The sequence below is a fragment of the Anolis carolinensis genome, chromosome 3, assembly GCF_035594765.1.
Source record: "Anolis carolinensis isolate JA03-04 chromosome 3, rAnoCar3.1.pri, whole genome shotgun sequence".
NCBI classification, from domain to species: Eukaryota; Metazoa; Chordata; class Lepidosauria; order Squamata; family Dactyloidae; genus Anolis; species Anolis carolinensis.
The window spans coordinates 19,476,637-19,498,218 of NC_085843.1; the positions used below are offsets into that span (position 1 = coordinate 19,476,637).

At 38.6% G+C, this 21,582-nt stretch overlaps 1 protein-coding gene across 2 annotated transcripts; it reads right to left on the minus strand.

The window, feature by feature from the left end:
- Positions 1 to 9,548: 9,548 nt before the first annotated feature.
- On the minus strand, positions 9,549 to 21,423 carry cwc15 (CWC15 spliceosome associated protein homolog). 2 transcript variants are annotated; one of them, XM_003219338.4, is made up of 7 exons: positions 21,271 to 21,423; positions 18,402 to 18,579; positions 16,225 to 16,337; positions 15,345 to 15,433; positions 12,722 to 12,832; positions 11,032 to 11,150; positions 9,549 to 9,971 (listed from the first exon to the last, which is right to left on the minus strand). In XM_003219338.4, the coding sequence occupies exons 2-7, from the start codon at positions 18,530 to 18,532 to the stop codon at positions 9,842 to 9,844; spliced, it is 693 nt and encodes a 230-aa protein (XP_003219386.1). In that variant the 5' UTR covers positions 18,533 to 18,579; positions 21,271 to 21,423; the 3' UTR covers positions 9,549 to 9,841. The 2 variants fall into 2 exon arrangements, with proteins under 2 accessions (XP_003219386.1, XP_062830631.1); XM_062974561.1 differs by lacking the exon at positions 21,271 to 21,423 and adding an exon at positions 21,106 to 21,237.
- Positions 21,424 to 21,582: the final 159 nt, after the last annotated feature.

Here is a 21,582-nt window from a genome sequence, read left to right on the forward strand (position 1 = left end):
ATCTCCATTTCTAAGCCGATGAGCCGGCATTGTCCGTAGATGTTTCCAAGGTCATGTGGCCGGCATGACTCCATGGAGCACTGTTACCTTCCCGCCAGAGCAGTACCTATTGATCTACTCACATGTGCATGTTTTCGAACTGCTAGGTTGGCAGAAGCTGGGGTAATAGCAGGAGCTCACCCCGCTCCCAGGATTCAAACCAAAGACCTTATAAAGCTATAAGTTTCTTGATTCCATAGAAATGAGCCATGGCAATTAAAGCATTAATTCTACAGTGTAGTTGCACCTTAAAGAGTCTTGGAAGGACAGTAAGTTTAAAAGCTTGAGCTACTTGCTCAGAAACACCTGTTATAGAACCATCTGCACCTCATCCTTGAACTCAGACCATTGATTGGTACAATCAATCTTCTTGTTTAATCTAGACTGGGTGAGAAGCAGACATAGCAGCAATGCGAGAGGAAATCAGTTCTTCCTTTCTGTGCAATGGGATTTTTATTGCAAGATAAATAATGTGAGTCAAAAGGAATCTGCTTGTGTTTTTCTTTGTCTAATCCTCTCCTTGATTACATCATTGGCTAGATTCTCAGCAGCGGATGTAATCATTCTATGTCTAGCTATGGGAACATAGACCCTGGCTGTTGCCTACCAATGAAACGCTGAGTCCTGTGGCTTTGGTTGTTGCTAAAGGAAGGAGAATATACAAGTTAAATGTTTGGGACCAGAAGTGTTCTGCATTTTTTATTCTGGAATTTCTGTGTATTGCATATATGTATGAAATGAGATACCTTGAAGTTGGGAACTAAGTCTGAACACAGCATTCAACGATGTTTCATATTCACCTTACTCACATAACCTGAAAGCAGTTTTGTACAGCATTTTTAATAATCTTGTTCATGAAACAAAGTTTGCATGCCTCGAACCATCAAACAGCAAATGTGTCACTATCTCACCCACCCTTGTGGACCGTTTTGGATTTTGGAGTCTTTCAGATTTTGGAATTCTAGGTAACAGATGCTCAGTCTGTACCAACCTCAGCAACAAGCAAGCAAGCAAATAAAAACAGACATACTGAGCTGTATGTTGGATTTGCATAGGATCCCCGGACATAGTGCTTAGAAATTAAATGGATGTACACTAATACATCTCTTGTAGAAAGGAAGACTGTTATTCAGGTGCCACTTCCTCAGCTTGCTGTTCGGGTGTAAATTGTTGATGGACCATTTCAAAGTCTTGCTTCTCCTTTCTTTTGATCTTTCTATTGGGCTTCCTACACATATATGCCTCCAGTTTCCACCCAGAACACACTACCAAATCTGTTGTTTACAGTCAAGTCCTCAATATGTTCAGACCCACAAGTCAAGAGATTCACAGTTCTTGGATTTACAATGGGCCATTTCTCAAACTACAGTACTCACCGAAAGAGGTGAAGAAACAAATTGACAAGGCAAGATGCATAGCTATATACACAGATGTCTATTATATACAGCAAAAAGGTAAAAAGGAAAAGTATGGTATATAATATAATATGAAGTAAGTTATGTTATAGTTCTATACTTCTATAGTGATATAGTCACTTATATATTATTATTGTAGTATCAGTTTATATATTCCAACTGTACAGATAAATACATATAATTCAAAATTGTCTCAAATCTGAATCGGGTTTAAATAAACCTGATGATTGACCGTAACTCCGTTCCTGTAGTTTACATAATGAATAATGGTAGACTTATGTATAGTATCAATATCAATATAACAAACCGGGTATAATCCAATGTCCAATTTTAACAAATATAATTATTGGTACATAAAGTAGTCTTATTAAAGTCTTGATAATATTCTTAAGGTTTGTAACACTCTTCTTCAAAATCAGTCATTCAAAGTAAATCAAAGTTCCATGTCAATAGTAACAAAGAAGGATAACTCCCTGGTTAAAGGAATATATTGGTGGATTCCAGAGTCTATACCAGGGGTCCTCAAACTTTTTAAGCCGAGGGCCGGTCCACAATCCTTCAGACTGTAGAGGGGCCAGATTATCATTTGAAAAAAATACAAACAAATTCCGATGCACACTGCATATGTCTTATTTGTAGTGCAAAAACAACAACAACAATGAAAGAACAATACAATATTTAAAAATAAAAACAATTTTAACCAACATACATTTATCAGGATTTCAATGGGAAGTGTGGTCCTGCTTCTGGCCAATGAGATAGTCAAGTTAATTAGGGTTGTTGTTGTTGTTGTGTGTCTTCAAGTCATTTCAGACTTTGGGTGAGCCTAAGTCTAAAATTTATTTATTATTATTTACTGCATTTATTTACTACATTTGTATCACACCCTTCTCACCCCAAAGGGGACTCAGAGAGGCTTACAAATTATATGTACATACAATATATTATATTATTAGCATAGCACAATATTAACATTATATATTACTATATTGAACTATACCACTATACTGTAATATTATTAGTAATATTATATGTAATATAGAATATGTAATTAATATTATTATATGGTATTATTTTTAGTGTTATATTGTATTACATTATAATATTATTATTAACATTATATGTATATACAATATATTATATTATAAAACTGAGGGTGGGGGCCAGGTAAATGACCTCGGAGGGCCGCATCCGGCCCCCGGGCCTTAGTTTGGGGACCCCTGGTCTATACAGTATACGGATCCTGGAGATAATGTGGTCAATCAAATCTGGTTGATATGACTGGTCTCCCGGGTATGCATCAAGTTTCGGCGATCTTCTTCAGGTAATCCTGGAGTTCCCTCTGTTTGTTTTAGGTAGTATATCTTGATGCTCTGCTGTCTTATTTATGTCCGTGGAGGATCCTTACATGTAGTATTCTACCTCAGGTTGTGAGCTCCTGCCTCCACAAACCGCTATAATCCACAGTGCTGAGGAGCCACCAAAAGCACACCCTCCAATGATATTGCAGGTTACAGCTAGTGCCACATCCCAGTATTCCTTTCTCTCTCCATTGGTGTGGAAATTGCATGACCCGGCCACTGCCTCTCCCTTAACCCTTTCCTACCTTTTCTTATGACGCACAGCAAACAGAGGAATTGATTAGCTGAACATCCTGGAGGGATTTTGAGGGACCTACAGCATCAAGATACATCACTGTGATCCCAACCAACAATGGACTTGGACCACACTTGGCACACAGAACCCCCATGACTAACTAAACATACTGGAGGGGTTTGAGGGAAACGGACCTTCATTTCTGGGAGTTGTAGTTCACCTACATCTGGAGACACCATGACCACCACCGACAATAGGGCCAAACTTGGCACACTGAACCATCATGACCAACTGAACATACTGGAGGGGTTTGAGGGGAACTGACTGGCCATGGTGGGAGCTGTAGTTCACCCTGCAGCCAGAGACCACACGGACTCCACAGATGATGCACCTTGAGAGCAAACCTGCCCAACATGACAAACTAAGTACTGATGGAGTGCTAGGGGCATGATGTGAATTGTAGTTCAGCCACAACCTTCTGCATTTTGTACAATTAAAAATGACTTTTTCAAATAACCTGGGCAATGCTGGGTACCCAAGCTAGTAATGAATAAAATCAGTGGCTTCAGGACACATTACATTTATGAATACGAGAGTCCTAGACCCTGCACATATATTTTTTAAAAATCTCAAAATCTTCCATCCTGGAAAACTGAGTTTTTGGAAACAGATTTATTGCTTTCACACATCAACACTAACTGATTGCTGTAAAAATCTGAAGGACCTGGATCACTTTAGAGCCTTTTGAAACCTGAAGCCACGAGTCATGGTTTGCATCTTTCTGGATCCTATGACATTCTATCCCACTTCCACAAATGTATAAATATGCTTTATGCCTGAGGCATTACTACCACCTAGTACGGCAGCTAAAAAAGTGGGTTTATATCTACAGAAGCTTAAAAGAAAATCCAGTTAGTCTTATTTTCCTTTCTTTCTTCTCTTCCCCCTCCTTCCAAAGAGAGGATGCCTTTAAATGCAGAGATGTCATCCATAAAGTTGGACACATGGCCTGCTTCATATCAAGACTTTCCCACACTTTCTTCCTCACCATAACCTTGAGACTGAAGCCTGAAAAATTAGTTTTTTTAAAAACAACAACAACTATATATTAAAGAAAAATGATTCTGCAGTAAGTTGTTTTAGGCACCAAGTCAACCTCTCTTGGCGGCTGTCTAATGCGAACCATATGCACGGAGTAATCTTGAGAAAGAGCAACTCCATTCTCCGCTCAACGAAGGCATTACCTCAGTTGCAGAGATATGCCAGATGTCAGCTGCCCGGCATTCATCTGTGGCCTTCCCTCCAATCTTTAGTTATGAGAAAAATAGGATGAATGCAGGAATCAGACTGGCTACCCTATTGTCGACAACTGCTGGGTTTTGTCAAAGCTCACTTGTGTTATATTTCCAGCTCTCCCTCTGAAGATCTTAAGAAAATGGCATATAGGGAATTGACCCGTGTTAGTTCACAGTGTTCTTTGAGGTAAGATTATATATTATATTGCAGCCCATGGCACTAATTCTTTCTTTGAAAATAATGGGAGGGCATTTATTGCTCACTCCCCCGCCAGGTAATACTATTTGTCACAGTGGTAAAACTTCAATACAAGTCACTCAGTGCAGAATGATATTTTATTTCAGAGATAGGTGGGTTGTATCCTAAAGTGACCCTATCATGAGATTTTATTTGCAAGAGTTGTTCAGGAGAGGTTTGCCTTTGCCTTCCTCTGGGAATGCAACTTACTTAAGGTCACCTGGTGGGTTTCCAGCACCAAGCTCAAATTTGAACTCTGGTCTCCAGAACTGTAGTCCAACACTCAAGTCACTATACCATGCATGGGAAAACTTTGGACCTCCAGGTGTTTTCGATGTCAACTCTTACAATTTCTAACAGCCAGTAGGAATTGTTAGGAGTTGACGTCCACAACACCTGGAGGTCCAAGGTTTGCCCATGCCTGCACTAGACCATGCTGGTTCTCAATGGATACTGACATTTGTCACTAAAATGTCATTGAGAGCTACCATCAGCCTCACATAAAGTTGGACTCAAGGAATAAATGGATGGTCATCCTTTTAATAAGGGCAAGCTATCCATACTACTAAAGTTGACAAAATATATGTTTCTCCAGTTGTTATTGTACTAACATTCTTAAAACTATATCACTATTTTCTATGCTTGCTAGGATGGCTGGTGGTTGCAGTTCAGCAACATATGGACAGCCACACCATTCCCAACCCTGTTGTAAAGCAAAAGAAAGAGCTGTAGTTACTGTTGAATTACACTTCCTATCATCTCTGACCACTGGTTCGGCTTGATGGGAAGCCGGACTTTAGCACAGTAGGTTAATCACCAAGCTGCAATAAATCCTGCCAACCAGAAAGTTGAGGGTTCAAAGCTGGATCAGGGTGAGCTCCTGACCTTTAGCCCAACTTCTGCCTACCTAGCAGTTCAAAAACAAATGTGAGTAGATAAATAGGAACTACATTAAAATGTGGAGGTATTTCGATCAGAAAAAGGAAGAAGCCTACGGACAAAGAAAGCTCTTCAACAGGAAGATGGAGCGACAGCACCCCGTGGTGGCCAGAACCCAGCACAGCTTCCAAAGATGCTGAAAGATGGGACAATGGTGTCTGTCTTGCCATTGTTATAATTGGCATTGAATGCTTGCCATATATGTGTTCTGTGATTCACCCTGAGTCCCCTTCAGGGTGAGAAGGGTGGAATATAAATACTGTAAGTAAGTAAATAAATAAACTCCAACAATATCTGCACCCATTTTACACTCCTTCATCCACAGCTTTGAAAAATTACATTTTTGGAGAACAACCTTCCCAACCAGTATGGTCTATGGTCACAGAGGTTAGAGGATTCTAGAAACTGTCGCTCCAATAAGGAACTTTTCTGATATTGGATTGTATCATCCAAAAAGAACACTTAGGAGACCTTTAAGGTAGCATTAAAATGCCTTAAAAATCAGGAGAAGGACGTAATTATTAGATATCTTATATCCTCTTTTGCCACTGATAACATTGCTGATTTTATTCACTTCCTTTGCAATGAAGGAGAAGGGGTGTCTAGAAAAGCAATTTCCCCTATTGAATTTCTGCCTGTTTTGCAGCTATTACAACCCCAAGGTTCAGAGCAAAATTAATGCTGCTCAATGGATGAAAAAACACTGGAAACACCTACAATTTGGATATCCAACGTTTCTGCAAAATTGTAGTCTTAACAGAACTTTCTCCAGAACTGTTTGAGCTTTTCCTTAACATTATTTCTCCTTGCCGAGTTGTTGGAAAGAGAACTGCTTATAGAATCATAGCGTTGGAAGCGACCTCGTGGGCCATCCAGTCCAACCCCTTGCCAAGAAGCAGGAAAATTGCATTCAAAGCATCCCCGACAGATGGTCATCCAGCCTCTGTTTAAAAGTCTCCAAAGAAGGAGCCTCCACCACAATTAGGGGGAGAGAGTTCCACTGCTGAACAGCTCTGTTAGAAAGTTCTTCCCCCACCGCAACCCATGCCTTTCTCTAACTTAATGAAATATGTGAGGAGTTGCCAGAACCCTCCATTTTCCTGCTTCTTGGGAAGGGATTTGTGTTTTGGTGTCTTTTTATTTGGCCTGCAATAACACCAAAATGGCAGGATAGAATTTGCTCTTCTGAACCAAACGACCGCAAGAAAGCCGTGACCTGTGTTCCAGATAGAAATGCAAGGCCTCTTTTAAAAAACATAAATTGCACAGTGAATTTTAAAAAGTGTTTTCCCCTCTGGATCATCCCAAACAGGCCCGCAGCCAGTAGCCAAAGTGATAAATGGAGGAGTTAGGTTGCCAACACATACACTTAACAGTGGAAAAATCACCCCGAAGGGCAGATACATTTTTTCTCTTGTGGCTTGAAGTGTTTTATTAACCTTCTTCCTTCCAAATAAACAGTTGGCAACACAGTGTTCACAAAATCATCCTCCTTGGCTCCAAATCTTTCCATGGAATAATTTTTAAAGTCCTGCTAAATGCAGTGGGATTTACTTTGAAAAGCAAATGGCCCTTCCAGCCAAATAAGGAATAGAGAATTACACCAAATACGTGAAATGACAAGAAAAAAATTACAGTAGGATTTTTATAAAGGAAATAAAAATTACCGCCATGAGCAAAGGCAGCTGTAGGTCTTGTAGCTTAGCGAAGCATAGCGAGGGAATGCACGGATTAGTGATGGGAAAAGTAGGCGAGAGCAAAGGATTAGAGTGCAATTAAATCAAATTGAAGCTTAGAGCAGCGTGTGCTGAAGGCGCTCTTACAATCATATAGAAGAGCTTGCTAGCATTATCCTCCAAAGAGCCATTGAAACTCAGAGAAAGACGGATGTCATTTGTTCAGCTATTCCCATCAAAATTTCTTCTTATGCATTTTTAAAGTAAAAATCCCTTTAGGAAATGAAATTTCACTTATTATCAATCACATCAGTACAAGTTTCACATACTAAAAGATAGAACTAATGCAAACTGAACACTGCTGTTCACTATTTTGAGTAGACTTGATGCACAACTTAAAGAAATTAGTGGACTCAGTGAATTGTAGTTGAATACATCTGGAAGAAAATATTCAGATAAGACTGTCCTAGACCACTGTGGTTCTCAAGTTCTGCCTCTCCTTATCAATAAAGAATTGGTGAACTAGGATAGGGGTTATAGCCCTATCAGAAAAGTTAACCTATAATTAAGATTAGCAAAATACCTGAGAGTTACCCTGGACCATGCTCCGATTTACAAGAAGCACTGTATGACTATCAGGCAAATAGTGTGTGCTAGAAAAAATATCATATAAAAGCTGACCGGCACAACCTGGGGATCACAACCAGACACAATTAAGACCTCTGCCCTTGCGCTTTGCTACTCTGCTGCTGAATGGGCGTGCCCAGTGTGGAATACATCTCACCACATTAAAAAAGTGGTTGTGGCTCTTAATGAGACATGCTGCAAACCACAGACCACTGACTACAATGCAGCCTGAGCCCTGCCACATGCACAATGGAGGACCTTCTTACAGTGACACCAGAGGCACTCCAAGTGGCCAGCTTCTGGTCACAGGACATTTAGTACAATGCCACGTTTTTAACTTTGTGTTTTTAAATTCATGATACAATTCGCTTCTGATACGATAAAATAGCAAAAGGAGAAACAAAAGATCTACTTGAAAATATATGGAAGCCATTTATTAGCAACATCAAAAAAAATGTAATGGCGAATTTAAACCACCAAGCGACCAAGAAAGAATTTAAACGACCAAGCGACCAGAGAAGTATTCTCTCAAGTTAAAAAAATAGCATAGGCATAGACAACAGAAACTTATATCTATAGGGAATATGTTCCTGAACCTCCCATAGAAACAAGAAACTGTGGATAATTGGAATGAATGGTTCCTGCCAGAAGTTACCATAGTCACCATGAAGAACTTAGAAAATTCCTAGAGGATGCATTTTGTCAGATGCAGGCAGGTGAAGCTCAAACTGTTTTGGCTGAACATTGTCCGAAACCTTGCTTTACATAGAATCATAGTTGGAAGACATCACAGGGATCACCCAACTCAACCTCCTTCTGCCAGGCTGAAAAAGCACAATTAAAGCACATCCTCCAAAGGAGCTTCCACCACACTCCGAGGAACTCTAGACATGTTCCACCTTGTCAATATCTCTTCTGAATTGTGGTGCTCAGAACAGGACAGTGTTATTCCAGGTGAAGTCTGACTAAAGCAGAATAGGGGGCACCATTACTTCCCTTGATCTAGACCAAGGGTCCTCAAACCTTTTAAGCAAAGTGCACATATCTTATTTGTAATGCAAAAAAATTGAAGGAACAATACAATATTTAAAGTAAAGAACACTTACCAACAACTAACCAATATAAATTTACCAGTATTTCAATGGGAAGTGTGGACCTACTTTTGGCTGATAAGATAGTCAAGTTGTTGTATGCCTTCAAGTTGTTTCAGACATAGGGTGACCCTAAGTTTAAGGTTTAGGGTAGGAGTCAGGTAAATGACCTTGAATGGCTGCATTGATTGTTGGCCTTAGTTTGGGGGACCTCTGATCTAGACACTATACCACTTTTGATGTAGTCCAAAATCCCACTGGCTTTTTAAGCTGCTGTATCACATTGTTGGCTTACGTTCAACTTGTGGTCTATTAAGGCTCTAAGATCTTTCACATGTCCTGCTTTTGTTTAATGTAATCACCTTGCCTGAACATTTTTTTAGGACAGAGTATAGCTGGATAACTAAATGACTTCCACAGGCCCAAAGATCGCAAGTGAATTCAGCCAAGGAATAAAGACTCCTACTCGCTGCCTGCTGTGAGGAGCAAAGACAGAAGAAATTGGTTCACCTTCCTTCCTTCCAATGATGCAGGATACAGATCAGGCAACCAGGTCATATGCATGATCTTTTTCACAATATCTTTGCTACGCATCTCCTAGTTGCAACAGTAATTTGAAAAACGCCTAAGCCTTCAGTATAATGAGTTTATTGCAAATAAATCTTCAAAACATTTACAGAAACAGCATGAGAAACAAATTCATAGCAAGAACAAAACAAAAACGTTCTTGGCCTTGTTGAAACAAGAGACCTAAAAATATTACAGCTGAGGGATTAAGTAAAAATGGTATGAGTGACTTGGGTTAGAGCTGCTACTTGTTGACAAAATTCTCCCTTTAAACCAGAAGATTTTTCAGATGGAGGGGAAGTGACTTGATTCATCGAGTCTATTAGCAATGCAGCACTTAAAAAATACTCTGAAAGGACTACTTGATGTATTTTTCCATAAACTTTTTGTGAAATTCCGACCTCAGTGTGTCATTGACGAACCTTTTATCTTTTTTCATCTCATCAACTCCCTTTGCACAGTTCTTGAAGACCACGTCATCATCCCATCTAAAAAACAGCAGGGAAGAGAGAAGTAAAGTGAATCAGCTTTACTAAACAACAACAAAAGAATACGACATGAGAATGAAGCAGACAGAGATTAGTCTATTATTATTTGTTATTGTTATTTGTTATTGTTGAACTTATGTTTTTATGATATTTTATATGTTTTTTATGTATTAATTAATTGTAATTGAAATGTATTTTATGTTGAGTTATTTTATTGCTGTATTACCAGGCTTGGTCCCCATGTAAGCTGCCCTGAGTCCCTTCAGGGAGATGGGGCAGCATATAAGATTAAAAATATTATTATTAATAATAATAATAATACTATTACTATTATTATATTTATTTATACCCCCGCTTTATCTCTCACTAAGGAGACTCAAAGCAGCTTAACATAAAAGAATTAATATGCAATTTAAAAATTTACTATAGCATTCCGGTAGTAGATTTTTATTTATGATACATATTGGTATTTGCCTATAGACAATTTCTGGTTTGATTCCAAGCCAACGAGTTCTATGGCACCCCTGGCTACTGAGGTCCAAAAGAAAGTACTAAAATCAACTAACCAACAGCAAGATCAAGCATATGAAACTTAACACATTATTTCAAAGAGTCCCCAATGTTAGTCTATTGCAACAGTCTCATGGCACCTTAAGAGTCTATGCCAAAGCTTTCCAAGACAACATTTATAGCAAAATCTATTTAAATCAAGAATAGACGCCTAGATGACACCAGGTAGCCTAATGGCGCCTAAAAGTGGGAGGTAAAACTTTCTATAGAAGCATTACATAAAATATGTCACATCAAATAAGAGGCAAACTTATGATCTGGTAAAGCATAGGCTTCCCCTTAACCTTCTCTATTCTGTTTTTAGCAACTATTCTCTGTCTAAACCTTCCCCTTTTTTATATCCACTGGGGTAGATTGTACTCATTCTACATACTAGATAATCAGATAATGCACAATGGGATCAAAACCCAATTTAATAGTGCTGGGATGGTAGAAGAATGGGGAATGGGTGGATGTATATTGTAGGGATTCAAAAATAAGACCAACATACCTCCGTTTTACTTTGAAATTTGTTTGAGGCTGAACAGGGCCAGTAAGATTCAGCAAAGGGTTTCCACTCAGGATGTTTTCCATCCGTATTCTCTCCTCTTCAGCCTTTTGCTCTTGTTCCTGTCAAGATGAGAAAAAGACTTATTTCTTCTATATTAACAAAAGAGAATGTGCAATTGTATGCACAATAACTACAAGACATCTCAAAATTTGGCACGTATATTGAAGTAATCCTATGGCTCGACATTTGAGGAATATCTGGTTTTTAAAGTGAAGTAATTGATTTTTAATTAATTCTGATCTACCTGTATTTTGCAGTGCCAGCTTTAGTCACTAGGTGAAAGAAAATATTTGTTTTGAGTGTGAATAGTTTCTGTCTGCAGAACCCTAAAACCCTTCAGTAAGTTAGAAAAGAGAAAGGATTCTATTGCCTGGAAAGGAGAGTCAGCAGGGAAAAAACCTAAAAGAATACTGGGATAGGCGGAAATATTAGCATGAAGAAAAAAAGGGGTCAGATTAGAGAAAAAGTACCAAGATTTGTGAAAGAAGAGAAAAAGCATTGAGTAGCTAAAGAGAAAGAATACTGGAATAGTTGATTAGGTGAGAGGCAAGAAAGATTCCTGAGCTGATTGATGGTTACATACAGAAAGAGAGAAAAACATTAGGATGGGAGGCGAAGGCAAAGAAGTTACTAAACTGTGTGAAGTCTAATACTTTTTCTTTTAGAATTATAGAAAAGAGACCAGTTGCTTTGTCAGCCTGATGGTGGGCAAGCTGAGGACATAGCCACAAACAATTTTGGACATCCTCCTAAATATATTTAAGAGTTTTCTCCTGAAGTTATCAGTTTTAAGGTGAAATTCTGGCCTTATATATCCACAATAGGGAGCAATGAGTTAAAAAAAAGATTTAAGCTTGCTTGGTTCCACGAAGCAGTCAAAGAGTTAATCACAACCAGATCAGATTTCGCTGTTTTCAAAAAATAAAATAAAGAGGAAGACAGGCACAGCTTCAACACGACTAAAAGCCAAGCATTGCAATTCCCAACCCACTATCCTCTAATCACAGGCATTTGGGCAGTGGTCAATGTATTTGGCTCAAGGCTGTGAGAACTTGTACACTCACAAGAGCAAACTAAATCCACTCCAGGTAAGGCTGGACTCCAATTCTAACAAGCATCTTGTTTCAGTTCGGAATTGTTTCTTGCCTTAGGATTAGTATTAAACATGCCTTTGAACTTGGCTGAGTGTGTACAGTCACATTTCCTGTTACAACAAAATACGAAAGTATGATGTTGACAGAAAGATGGACAGTGCACTATTTGTTTGTAGCAGTAAATGTGAATTGAAGATTCCTAACTATTAAACCAAGCTCCACAAAATAGCCTCGGCTCAAGTGTCAAAGTACACATTTCTGCTGTTAGAAGCCCCCTCAGTTACTCTTCAATGTTTTAGTTGAAATGAACTTTGGAAACAGGAATGGGAAAAACGTCTGGCCAAAACAGGGGAAACTCACTTTCAAGAGAGACAGTACTAGGTAAAATCTTATACTCCAAGGACAGAAAATCTCATCCCCTCCTTTTTGGCTTATATAACTAAAGACCAGTGATACTGGAAGTGATAATATAAAGACTTAATGATCTGTGTCAATTTAAGGCAGTTTGTTCAATAAGATTAAGTTGGTGCATTTACCTTTCGGGCCTGCTCTTCCGCACGTTCCTTTTTAATCTTTTCTAGCTCAGCTAAGAGAGCAGCGGTATCGTCGTCACTCTCTTCTTCATAGTCTTCATCTTCATCCTCCTCCTACAAAAACAGCAAGGATAGTCAACTTCTTTTTCCATCACCTATCCATTACCGAAGAGCTTCGTCAGAGCTTCCTATGCGACACCTCATACGGTGTGACTCATTGAACTTTTGAAACTGTGGTGACGAATAGATGCAATTTACATTCCCCATGTGGTCAACTAATGTATAAAAAAGCTGTCACACAAGTTGGAGGTTGTCATGTTTTGCCTCATAAAAAAACATTGGAAGCTATACCTCCTTATCCAGAGCTTCTGGGGCCCTATCTTTACTGTCAGATTAAACTGCATTATATGCTCATTGTAGACTTATGCAATGCAATAATCCAGTTGAACTGGATTATTTGAGTCAATAATAATAATAATAATAATAACAACAACAACAACAACAACAACAATGGACATCATGAGGGTGCAGCTCTCTAAAGTTCATTGAGGAATGTGTTGTCATTCATTCATTCATTTATTCATTCATTTATTCATTCATTTATTTGTTTGTTTGTTTGTTTGTAGACCATCCTATCTCCCTGAAGGGATTCAGGGCAGTTGCCAGCATATATGTGGCAAACATTCAATGCCAATGAGAAGACATATAAACAGATTAAATCAAAAACAGGACACAACAAACAATATAAAACAGTCTAACTTCAAACTAATAACAAACAAAAATTAACAAAAAATAAAAAATTAAATAACCCAAACAGACTTAATCACAATATATATTTAGCACCAGATAAAACCTCTAAGACTAAAAACTAAAAGAGAGGTGGGATAGTTTACAACAACCAACAGACTAAAATCAGTTCCAGTATCTAGATGATATCTACATTGATCATACAATGCAGCACCGTCTGCAAAATAATGACAATTTAAATTGAGTCTTAATCAATAGCAATGTGACAAAACTTTCATTGAAAAAATAATGTTTCTATTGAATCTGTCAATTTTCTTAAGTGAGGCTTCATTACACAGTGAGAGTAGGAAAAACAAGTAAAATAGCAAACACATTCCTCAATGGACTTTAGAGAGCAGCACCCTCATGGTGTCCCTAAACCCCAACTCCTTCTACTTAAGAAACCCCTTCAAATTGCCCCCCCCCCCTCATTCCCACTATACATCCTATGAAATATGGTGTGGAATTTCTGGTCACTTGGGCTCTTTCACACCCGGAAAGTAAATTGATGTCACTGTCAGCTCCCTTCCTGGTTATACATAAGGCTTCTCTTGGGCCTAAAAACATCCTGATGATGGTAGAGATAGCAAAAATGTCCCCCAGAAGAGATCAAGGGGGGCATTTTGAGAAAAAATATAATCTTTATGGGAAGCTTAGAAGGCTCATTAACAGGCTTAATAGATACATTTTATCAACTCTTAAGGGCACACTTACAATGTACAGTTTGACACCACTTTGCCTGCCATGGAATGCTATGGAATCCTGGGAACTGTAGTTTGGTGAGGCAGCAACACACTTTAACAGTGACAGCTAAAGATCTTGTAAAACTGCATCTCAATTGATTCCATAAGATTAAGCCATGGCAGTTAAAGTGGGGTTCAATTGTACTTATTTTACAGTATAGATGAAGTTTAAGACAAATAGTCGTCATAAAAATGCCAGGGCTGCATCGCAAGCAGCCCACCAGCTATGTAACTGTGGATAATTAGGTGATTGACACTGCCCAGTGCAAATGGCCAAACTGGAAGGCTTACAAAGCCCTGACTCTCAGGTTATTGTATTGTCAAAGGCTTTCATGGCCGGAATCACTGGGATGTTGTGTGGTTTCTGGGCTGTCTGGGTGGTGTCTGACGCAGGAGGTCTCAGGGCAGTAAACAATCAAGGGCTAGTGAACACCATCCAAACAAAGGATGTCTCTAGGCAGCAATGTTACCCTCATGGTTACTCATGTAATAGGGGGATCCCACTGAACATACACAAATCTAGCTAATTACACCCTTTACACCTGCTTAACTGATAATCATTCTTTTCTCCCACCCTGGACATTCCACAGGTATATATACTCCACTTGCTTTACTACCATCAGATATAAAGATGGCCAGCCACAGAAGATGAAATGCCACGAGAAAATGTGCTAGAACATGGCCATACATCCCAGAAACCACACAATGTTTCAGGTTATTATTTGTCTCAGCTAATTACAAATTACACAGGCCTAATGAACATAATAGAGGCCCTAAGGTGCATACAAAGAGAGCTCTTCTCAACATTTTACACATTTTGAAAGGATCTGAGTCCCCTCGGGAGAGAAGGGCGGAGTAGAAATGATAGAAATAAATCTAAGAGACATGCCCTCAACTGGTATGCCAGATATTAAGAGAAAACAGTGTTTTTCTGAATCACAGCTTCCAGAGTTCAACAGCCACTATTGTCACTGGGCACAGTGACTGAGAAATTCTGGAAAAGTAGCTTCTTCAGACTCTGAAACAGATTAATTATTAGGCATAATGCTGCTTTCTGTGTTCTACTGTACAGTTCCCCAGCAACTGAGAATACATACATCAGTCAGAGGATCATCTGCATCCAGGTTAGCTGCAGGGATCTGATCTAATCGGGGCTTCTTAGACACTGAAGAAGAAGTTGTATGTTCTGTACGAGAAATGCAGGAAAATTTGTTAAGAATCCAGAAGGTCAAATGCAATGAAAGAAAAGAGATTGAAACAGAGTGTCATTTACTCCAATAACAATACTAAAAATACAAGTTTACTAATCTCAGCACCAACATAGACAAGTGTATGTAAATATTCCGATCATGTACTAAAAAGTGTCTATGTTAAATTTACATCTCATGTCTTGTAGGCAATTATTATATGCTATAGGTAGGTGACTACTGATAAGCCAGCATCTATCTCTAGAATCAATTGCTTTTTGGATTTCCCAATAGCCCTAATCATACTAAAGTGGGACAAGGGGAACCCATGGTTATTAGCATACAATCAAAGCCTCTGCAAATAATCCATTCATGTCCCACCAATTCATCAGGTGAAAAGGGAGACAGAAACGGTAACAGAAATGGAAAAGGAACAGGGTTGCCTATTCTCAACTTTTGTCTTTGTACATCATTGGCTTTTCTCACATAAATTGATAGTCCACCATAAGGAATACAATCCTGTGATGGGGGAAAGTCCACATTAAATTGGTGCTCCAAATATTAATTCTTGCCTTCAGACAAAAAAATTAAAAGATGCATAGAATGCAAGAACAGCACTACAATCTTGGTATTGTTTCACAAAATCTCTATCATTGTTTTTGCTGCCATCGTGTCTACTGGACCTGCAACACCCTGGTCACACTATTGAATTCTGAACCATTCTTAATCCACAATCTGATATATACCTCACTGGCAAAAGGCAACAATAATTGACTAAGACAACACAAACCTCGTGCTGGTCTATCTCTGTTTTTCTCTCTTACAGCAACTCGTTCACGCTCCTCCAGTTCCCTCCTGAAGTCACGGTTGCGCACCTCTTCAGGGGCATCCTGATTTGTTTGTCTGAAACAGAAAAATTATTGGTATGAGGGGCGTACATTAAATATTTCCTCTGACCCACTTCTATTTAGCACAGAATTGTGAAACTGCACATGTGTAATGATATAAATCTCTATGCCAATTTACAACTCAGGTCTGATAACTGTCTTGATTTTACAGGTGTTGAATTGGTGTGAGGTTTGATAATGGACCCAGTGGAACACAGAGCAGTCATCAAATTCCTTTACTTGAAAGGCTGCACACCAAAGGAGACGTTCAATGAGATAAAAGAAGTTTATGGTAACGATTCCCCATCATATGATGTAGTCAAGAACTGGCATCGTCAATTCAAATGTGGTCAGATATTGGTGAAAACAGCTCCAATTCCAGGGTGACCCCACTCTGCTATTGATGAACACACCATCCATCAAGTGGAGATCTTCATTTTGGAAAATCACCACATAACCATACACCACCTAGCCCAAAATATCAAGATTAGTGTGGGGTCCATAGAAAAAATCATCCAAGACCATTTTCACATGCATAAGGTATCCACTCACTGGGTTCCCCAGCTGCTCACACCTTTCCAGAAGCAGGAACGAGTCGAATGCTCTCAGGCTCTACTGACAATGTGCCATGGAAACAAGGAGGACTTTTTCACAGACTGATCACACAGAATGAAACCTGGGTCCATCACTATGATCCTGAGACTAAAGTCCAGTTGATGCAATGGAAGCATCATGACTCACCACTTCCAAGGAAGTTACATGCCCAACTCTTGGCAGGCAAGGTCAAGCTCACAGTATTTTGGAACCAGCATGGAGTAGTATTGATGGATTTCCTAGCAAAGGGTACCATGATCACTGGGGCATACTATGCTTCATTACTGCGGAAACTGCGGGAGGCTATCAAAACCAAGAGATGTGGCATGCTCACCAAAGGTGTCTGCCTTCTGCAAGACAATGCACCAGTTCACAACTCACATGTTGCTCAGATGGAAGCATGCTCCAGTGGCTTTGAAATTCTACTGCATCCCCCTTATTCACGTGACCTCGCACCATTGGACTTCCACCTCTTTGCAACAGTGAAGGTATTTTTGATGGGCAAACATATTTCAGATGATGGGATTCTGATTTCCAAAGTCACAACTTGGCTTTTGGAGCAACCTGTTGACTTCTACAAGCGAGGTGTTTACAGTTGCATATAAATATGGGAGAAGTGTGTGTCCCTAGGTGGCACCTATGTAGAGAAGGACCAATAACTGTGCCAAGTTTCATTGCTCTCAGTCCATAGGAAGTGGGTCAGGTGAAATCTTTAATTAACGCCCCTCGTACTGCACAGCAGCCAAGAGCAGAAGATGGAAAGCATATCTTACAAATCTCACCTAAACTGAATACTGTTCTTACAACAAAATATTATATGAGTCTTAAGCACCTCATTTACTTAAAGTAACAATAATCTTAATAATAATAATAATAATAATAATAATAATAATAATAATAATTAAAAACGCACAATAAAATGTCAGTTTTTTAAAATGAGGATTAAGAACAAATAAAGAATTCCCTTAACAGAAAATGTATCTTTCAAGCTTTTCTTGGCAGCAAAAATGATTAGTCCATCCACTTTTATTATGATACAACAAACATGAGGGATAGGAAGGAAAAAGATCCGAAAGACCTTATCTGCCAAAATATAAGGGACCTTTTTCCTAGATCCTACTAGTTCTAATTGAGATTGGATGCTGGTATTCATTTGGACATAGCAGATATCTGATCTTTATTAAACACCAATGAAAGTCTTTGAATAGAAGACATTCTGCAACATCCAGGAAAACCAGACTTCCATTGATGTTATTAGCTATCCCAATTTTATTGACCTGTGAAAGCTAACATATATGGCATTTGGAGAACATCAGCAGCCAGAAAAAAAGAACTGTCTGCTGTCAGAACTTTCTTTTGTAACTACTGGTGACTGTCACTGGATTGCATACATGGTTAGTTACACACCTTGGGGGAAAACTATATACCGTAAAATAAGCATTACTGCCAAAATAAATTTCCCTAAGAAATATTAACTGTCTTTTACCTGTATTTGATTTTAGTATGAGAAGGAAGATCTCTGCTGGAATATTGTTTGGAGAGCTGACTTAAGTCACCTTCCCCTTTTCCTCTCCCTCCTCTCGCAGGTTCAAATGTTGGTCTTGCTGCAGTTGTCATCTTTAATAGTTTGGGATCAAACGTACATGATGGATGAAGAATAAATCCTATTGCAGCAAAGCAAAATAAAAGACTAATAAGCACAATAAATCTTACAATGGCAAACCACAACTGATTTTATGGAGATTTACTTAGAAGTAAGATACACTGGAAGAAGCTTCAAAGAATTATGGATAGATTTTCAGTTTTAAAGCACAAACCTAACTGCCCCAAAACAAATTGAAACTATGCTGAATCTAAGCTCCACCAGACCAGAGTTGTTGGAAATTTCTTAGGACTATCCTTGCCTTGTCTTAACTTTATGCTGAGATTATAGCTGGTGTGGCCTGACATAATTCAGTTTATCCTTGACTTGCCTCACCCCATCCCCACTTTTTTTTTTTGACACATTTACTGACAAATTTTTGCCAGCAGAACTCTCATCTTGGCAAACATCTGATAGAATTCTGCCAGTAGAAAAGCATTTTTGCTGAGAGAAATTACTTCCATCTATTTGAAAAATGCCAATAACCAGGATAATATTTGGTTAGGACTGCACAGCCTCAAGGACTTATATCTTGATTTCTATACCCCAAAAGCTCAAAGGGTATACTTTAAAATGAAATATAGCCAAAATGATCTACCATTTCCAAAATCTAATTATTATCCCCAACTAGTGAAGTAATAAAACTTTCATAAGTGTTTATTTACCAACTACCATAGACTGATGCTAGTTGGGGCTAGCAACTGGATTTAGGCCATAGTTTCTTGTTTCAGTTACCTCATGTTTGAAATTCATACGGTGCACTTTATCCAGTCCATTTTTTATAACTTTTCTGTGTTTTAATCATGTTTATTATGTTTGCTATTTTACCTGTATATGTTAATGTTTAGATTTTGTAACTGCACGTGTCTTTGTTCATTTGATGTGGTCTACATTGTTACTGTTTTTATCTGGGCTCGACCCATGTAAGCCGCCCCAAGTCCCTTCAGGGAGATGGAGGCAGGGTATAAAAATAAAGTTGTTGTTGTTATTATTATTATTACAAAGGAAGAAATCAAAACACAAAAATACCCCTAGCAAAAGGTATTCTTTCAAGATCCTTTGATTTCTCTAGAAGAGAAACATAATGAGAAAGAGAACTAGTAAAGAGAATCTCAGAAATAGAACTGCAAATCCCTATATACCTAAAGCAGTGGGAGGGGCTGGCTCAGTGAGTTTAGAATGTTCGGTTTTTTAAAGGATAACAGTTAGAAGTGTCAGTTGCGCATTGAGTCAGCTTGAAGTCTGTTAAACCTTGAGTCAGCTTGATATAGAAGTCTGTTAGAGTGCAGAAGGCAGTGTAGGAAGTTAGAAAACTGTTGAGGCTTTTGTTTTCTTTGAAAGAAAACTGTTATTAAAGATAGCTGTATAAAGCAATACAGTTTATGAAGAAACTGTTAAATAATAATAATAATAATAATAATAATAATAATAATAATAATAATAAAACTTTATTTATACCCCGCCACCATCTCCCCGCAGGGACTCGGGGCAGCTTACATGGGGCAGAGGCCCAAACAACATAGAACAAAACCTAGGCAACATAATACAAATCACATTATAAAAAGATAAAACAGTAATACAATATATCAATTAAAACAAAAATACAGGATAAAAAATTGCATTTAAAACACATAAATGGTAAAATCGTAATAAAAACGGGATAGATTATTAAAAACCCTCTGGGGCAGATTAATTAATGACTTAAGGATTTTTTTAATCTTAATTAAAGATTATAAGTTTAAGATACAAACTCTCTAAATGTTTTGAAGTTTAATCTGAAAAGAAATGTGCCTGTATAATATAATAATAACAACAATTTTATTTTATATCCCACCATTATCTTCCCGAAGGGACTCGGGGCGGCTTGCAAGCGGAACCAAGCCCAGTAACAAAATTTAAGAAATAAAAACATCATGTAAAACATAATAAACATATAAACAATCTGATTAAACAATTAAAAACAGCAGACTATAAAAACAACCATCAAAATAAATTAAAACAAACATTAAACAACAATCTTTAAATACACAAAGTTATCAGTAAACAAACTTGTTACTTTAAAAGAAATCTGCCTGGATCTTTGTCTGCTGAAAGAATCGAATAGAAACAAAATATCTACACGCCCAGTGATCATCCATTACCAAATACAGTCATCTCAATCTCTGCTATCCATTAGGTGGTGATCCTAACAGGTAATAATCTATACCCCGATAGGTTGTGATCCTAATAGGTCATATGCCCTGGAAACTAGGACTCAGAGCAATGGTTTCAAGATGCAGGAAAGGAGATTCCACTCTCAACATTAGGAAGAAATTCCTGACTGTAAGCGCTATTTAATAGTGGAACTCTCTGCCTTGGAGTGTGGTGGAAGCTCCTTCCTTGGAAACTTTTAAACAGAGGCTGGATGGCCATCTGTCGAGGGTGTTTTAATTGTCCTTTTCCTGCATGGCAGGGGGTTGGACTAGATGGCCTATGTAGTCTCTTCCAACTCTATTATTCTATGATTACGTGGGTGCAAATAGTATTAAAAAACCACACAAAACCTAACCCTCTTATGGTCCCAAGCATGACCAACGAACCAGGCCTACTCAGCCTGTACGAAATCATGATTCGCTCTTCCCTTTCCTATGCAAAGAAGGCCTAGTGACTGCCTCGCATCTAGTTGGGGAATAAAGTTCTGGTTCAACCCGTGATCGATTCCAACCCATCCTACCGTTTTTCCTTCTCTTCTAGGAGCTCTGCCGCTAGGCCACAGTCGCCATTACTCCTCCAAGTTCCCAGCATGCAACAGCGCACGTAATCACAGTCGCTCAAACGATTCCTAGAGGCACCGTGTTTGAACTTCCGGTAGAGCCTGAAAAGGTAGAGGACACATAGAGAAAATATTAGAGTGACACGATACCTAAACTTCTGGTCGTCATTGGATGACTTTATTTGTATCCCTTTGGGCCTAACGCCTCTTTCGATGACTTTCTTTATTTGTATCCCTAATACCTCTTTGAGACAAAAATGGCCACGGAAATGA

Coding starts and splice junctions, on each gene's coding strand:
- cwc15 (XM_003219338.4), bottom strand. CDS start 18,532: ATGACAACTGCAGCAAGACCAACATTTGAACCTGCGAGAGGAGGGAGA. Junction 15,434..16,224: donor CAGAGATAGACCAGCACGAG/GTTTGTGTTGTC, acceptor TTTCTCGTACAG/AACATACAACTTCTTCTTCA. Junction 12,833..15,344: donor CAGATGATCCTCTGACTGAT/GTATGTATTCTC, acceptor CTGTTTTTGTAG/GAGGAGGATGAAGATGAAGA.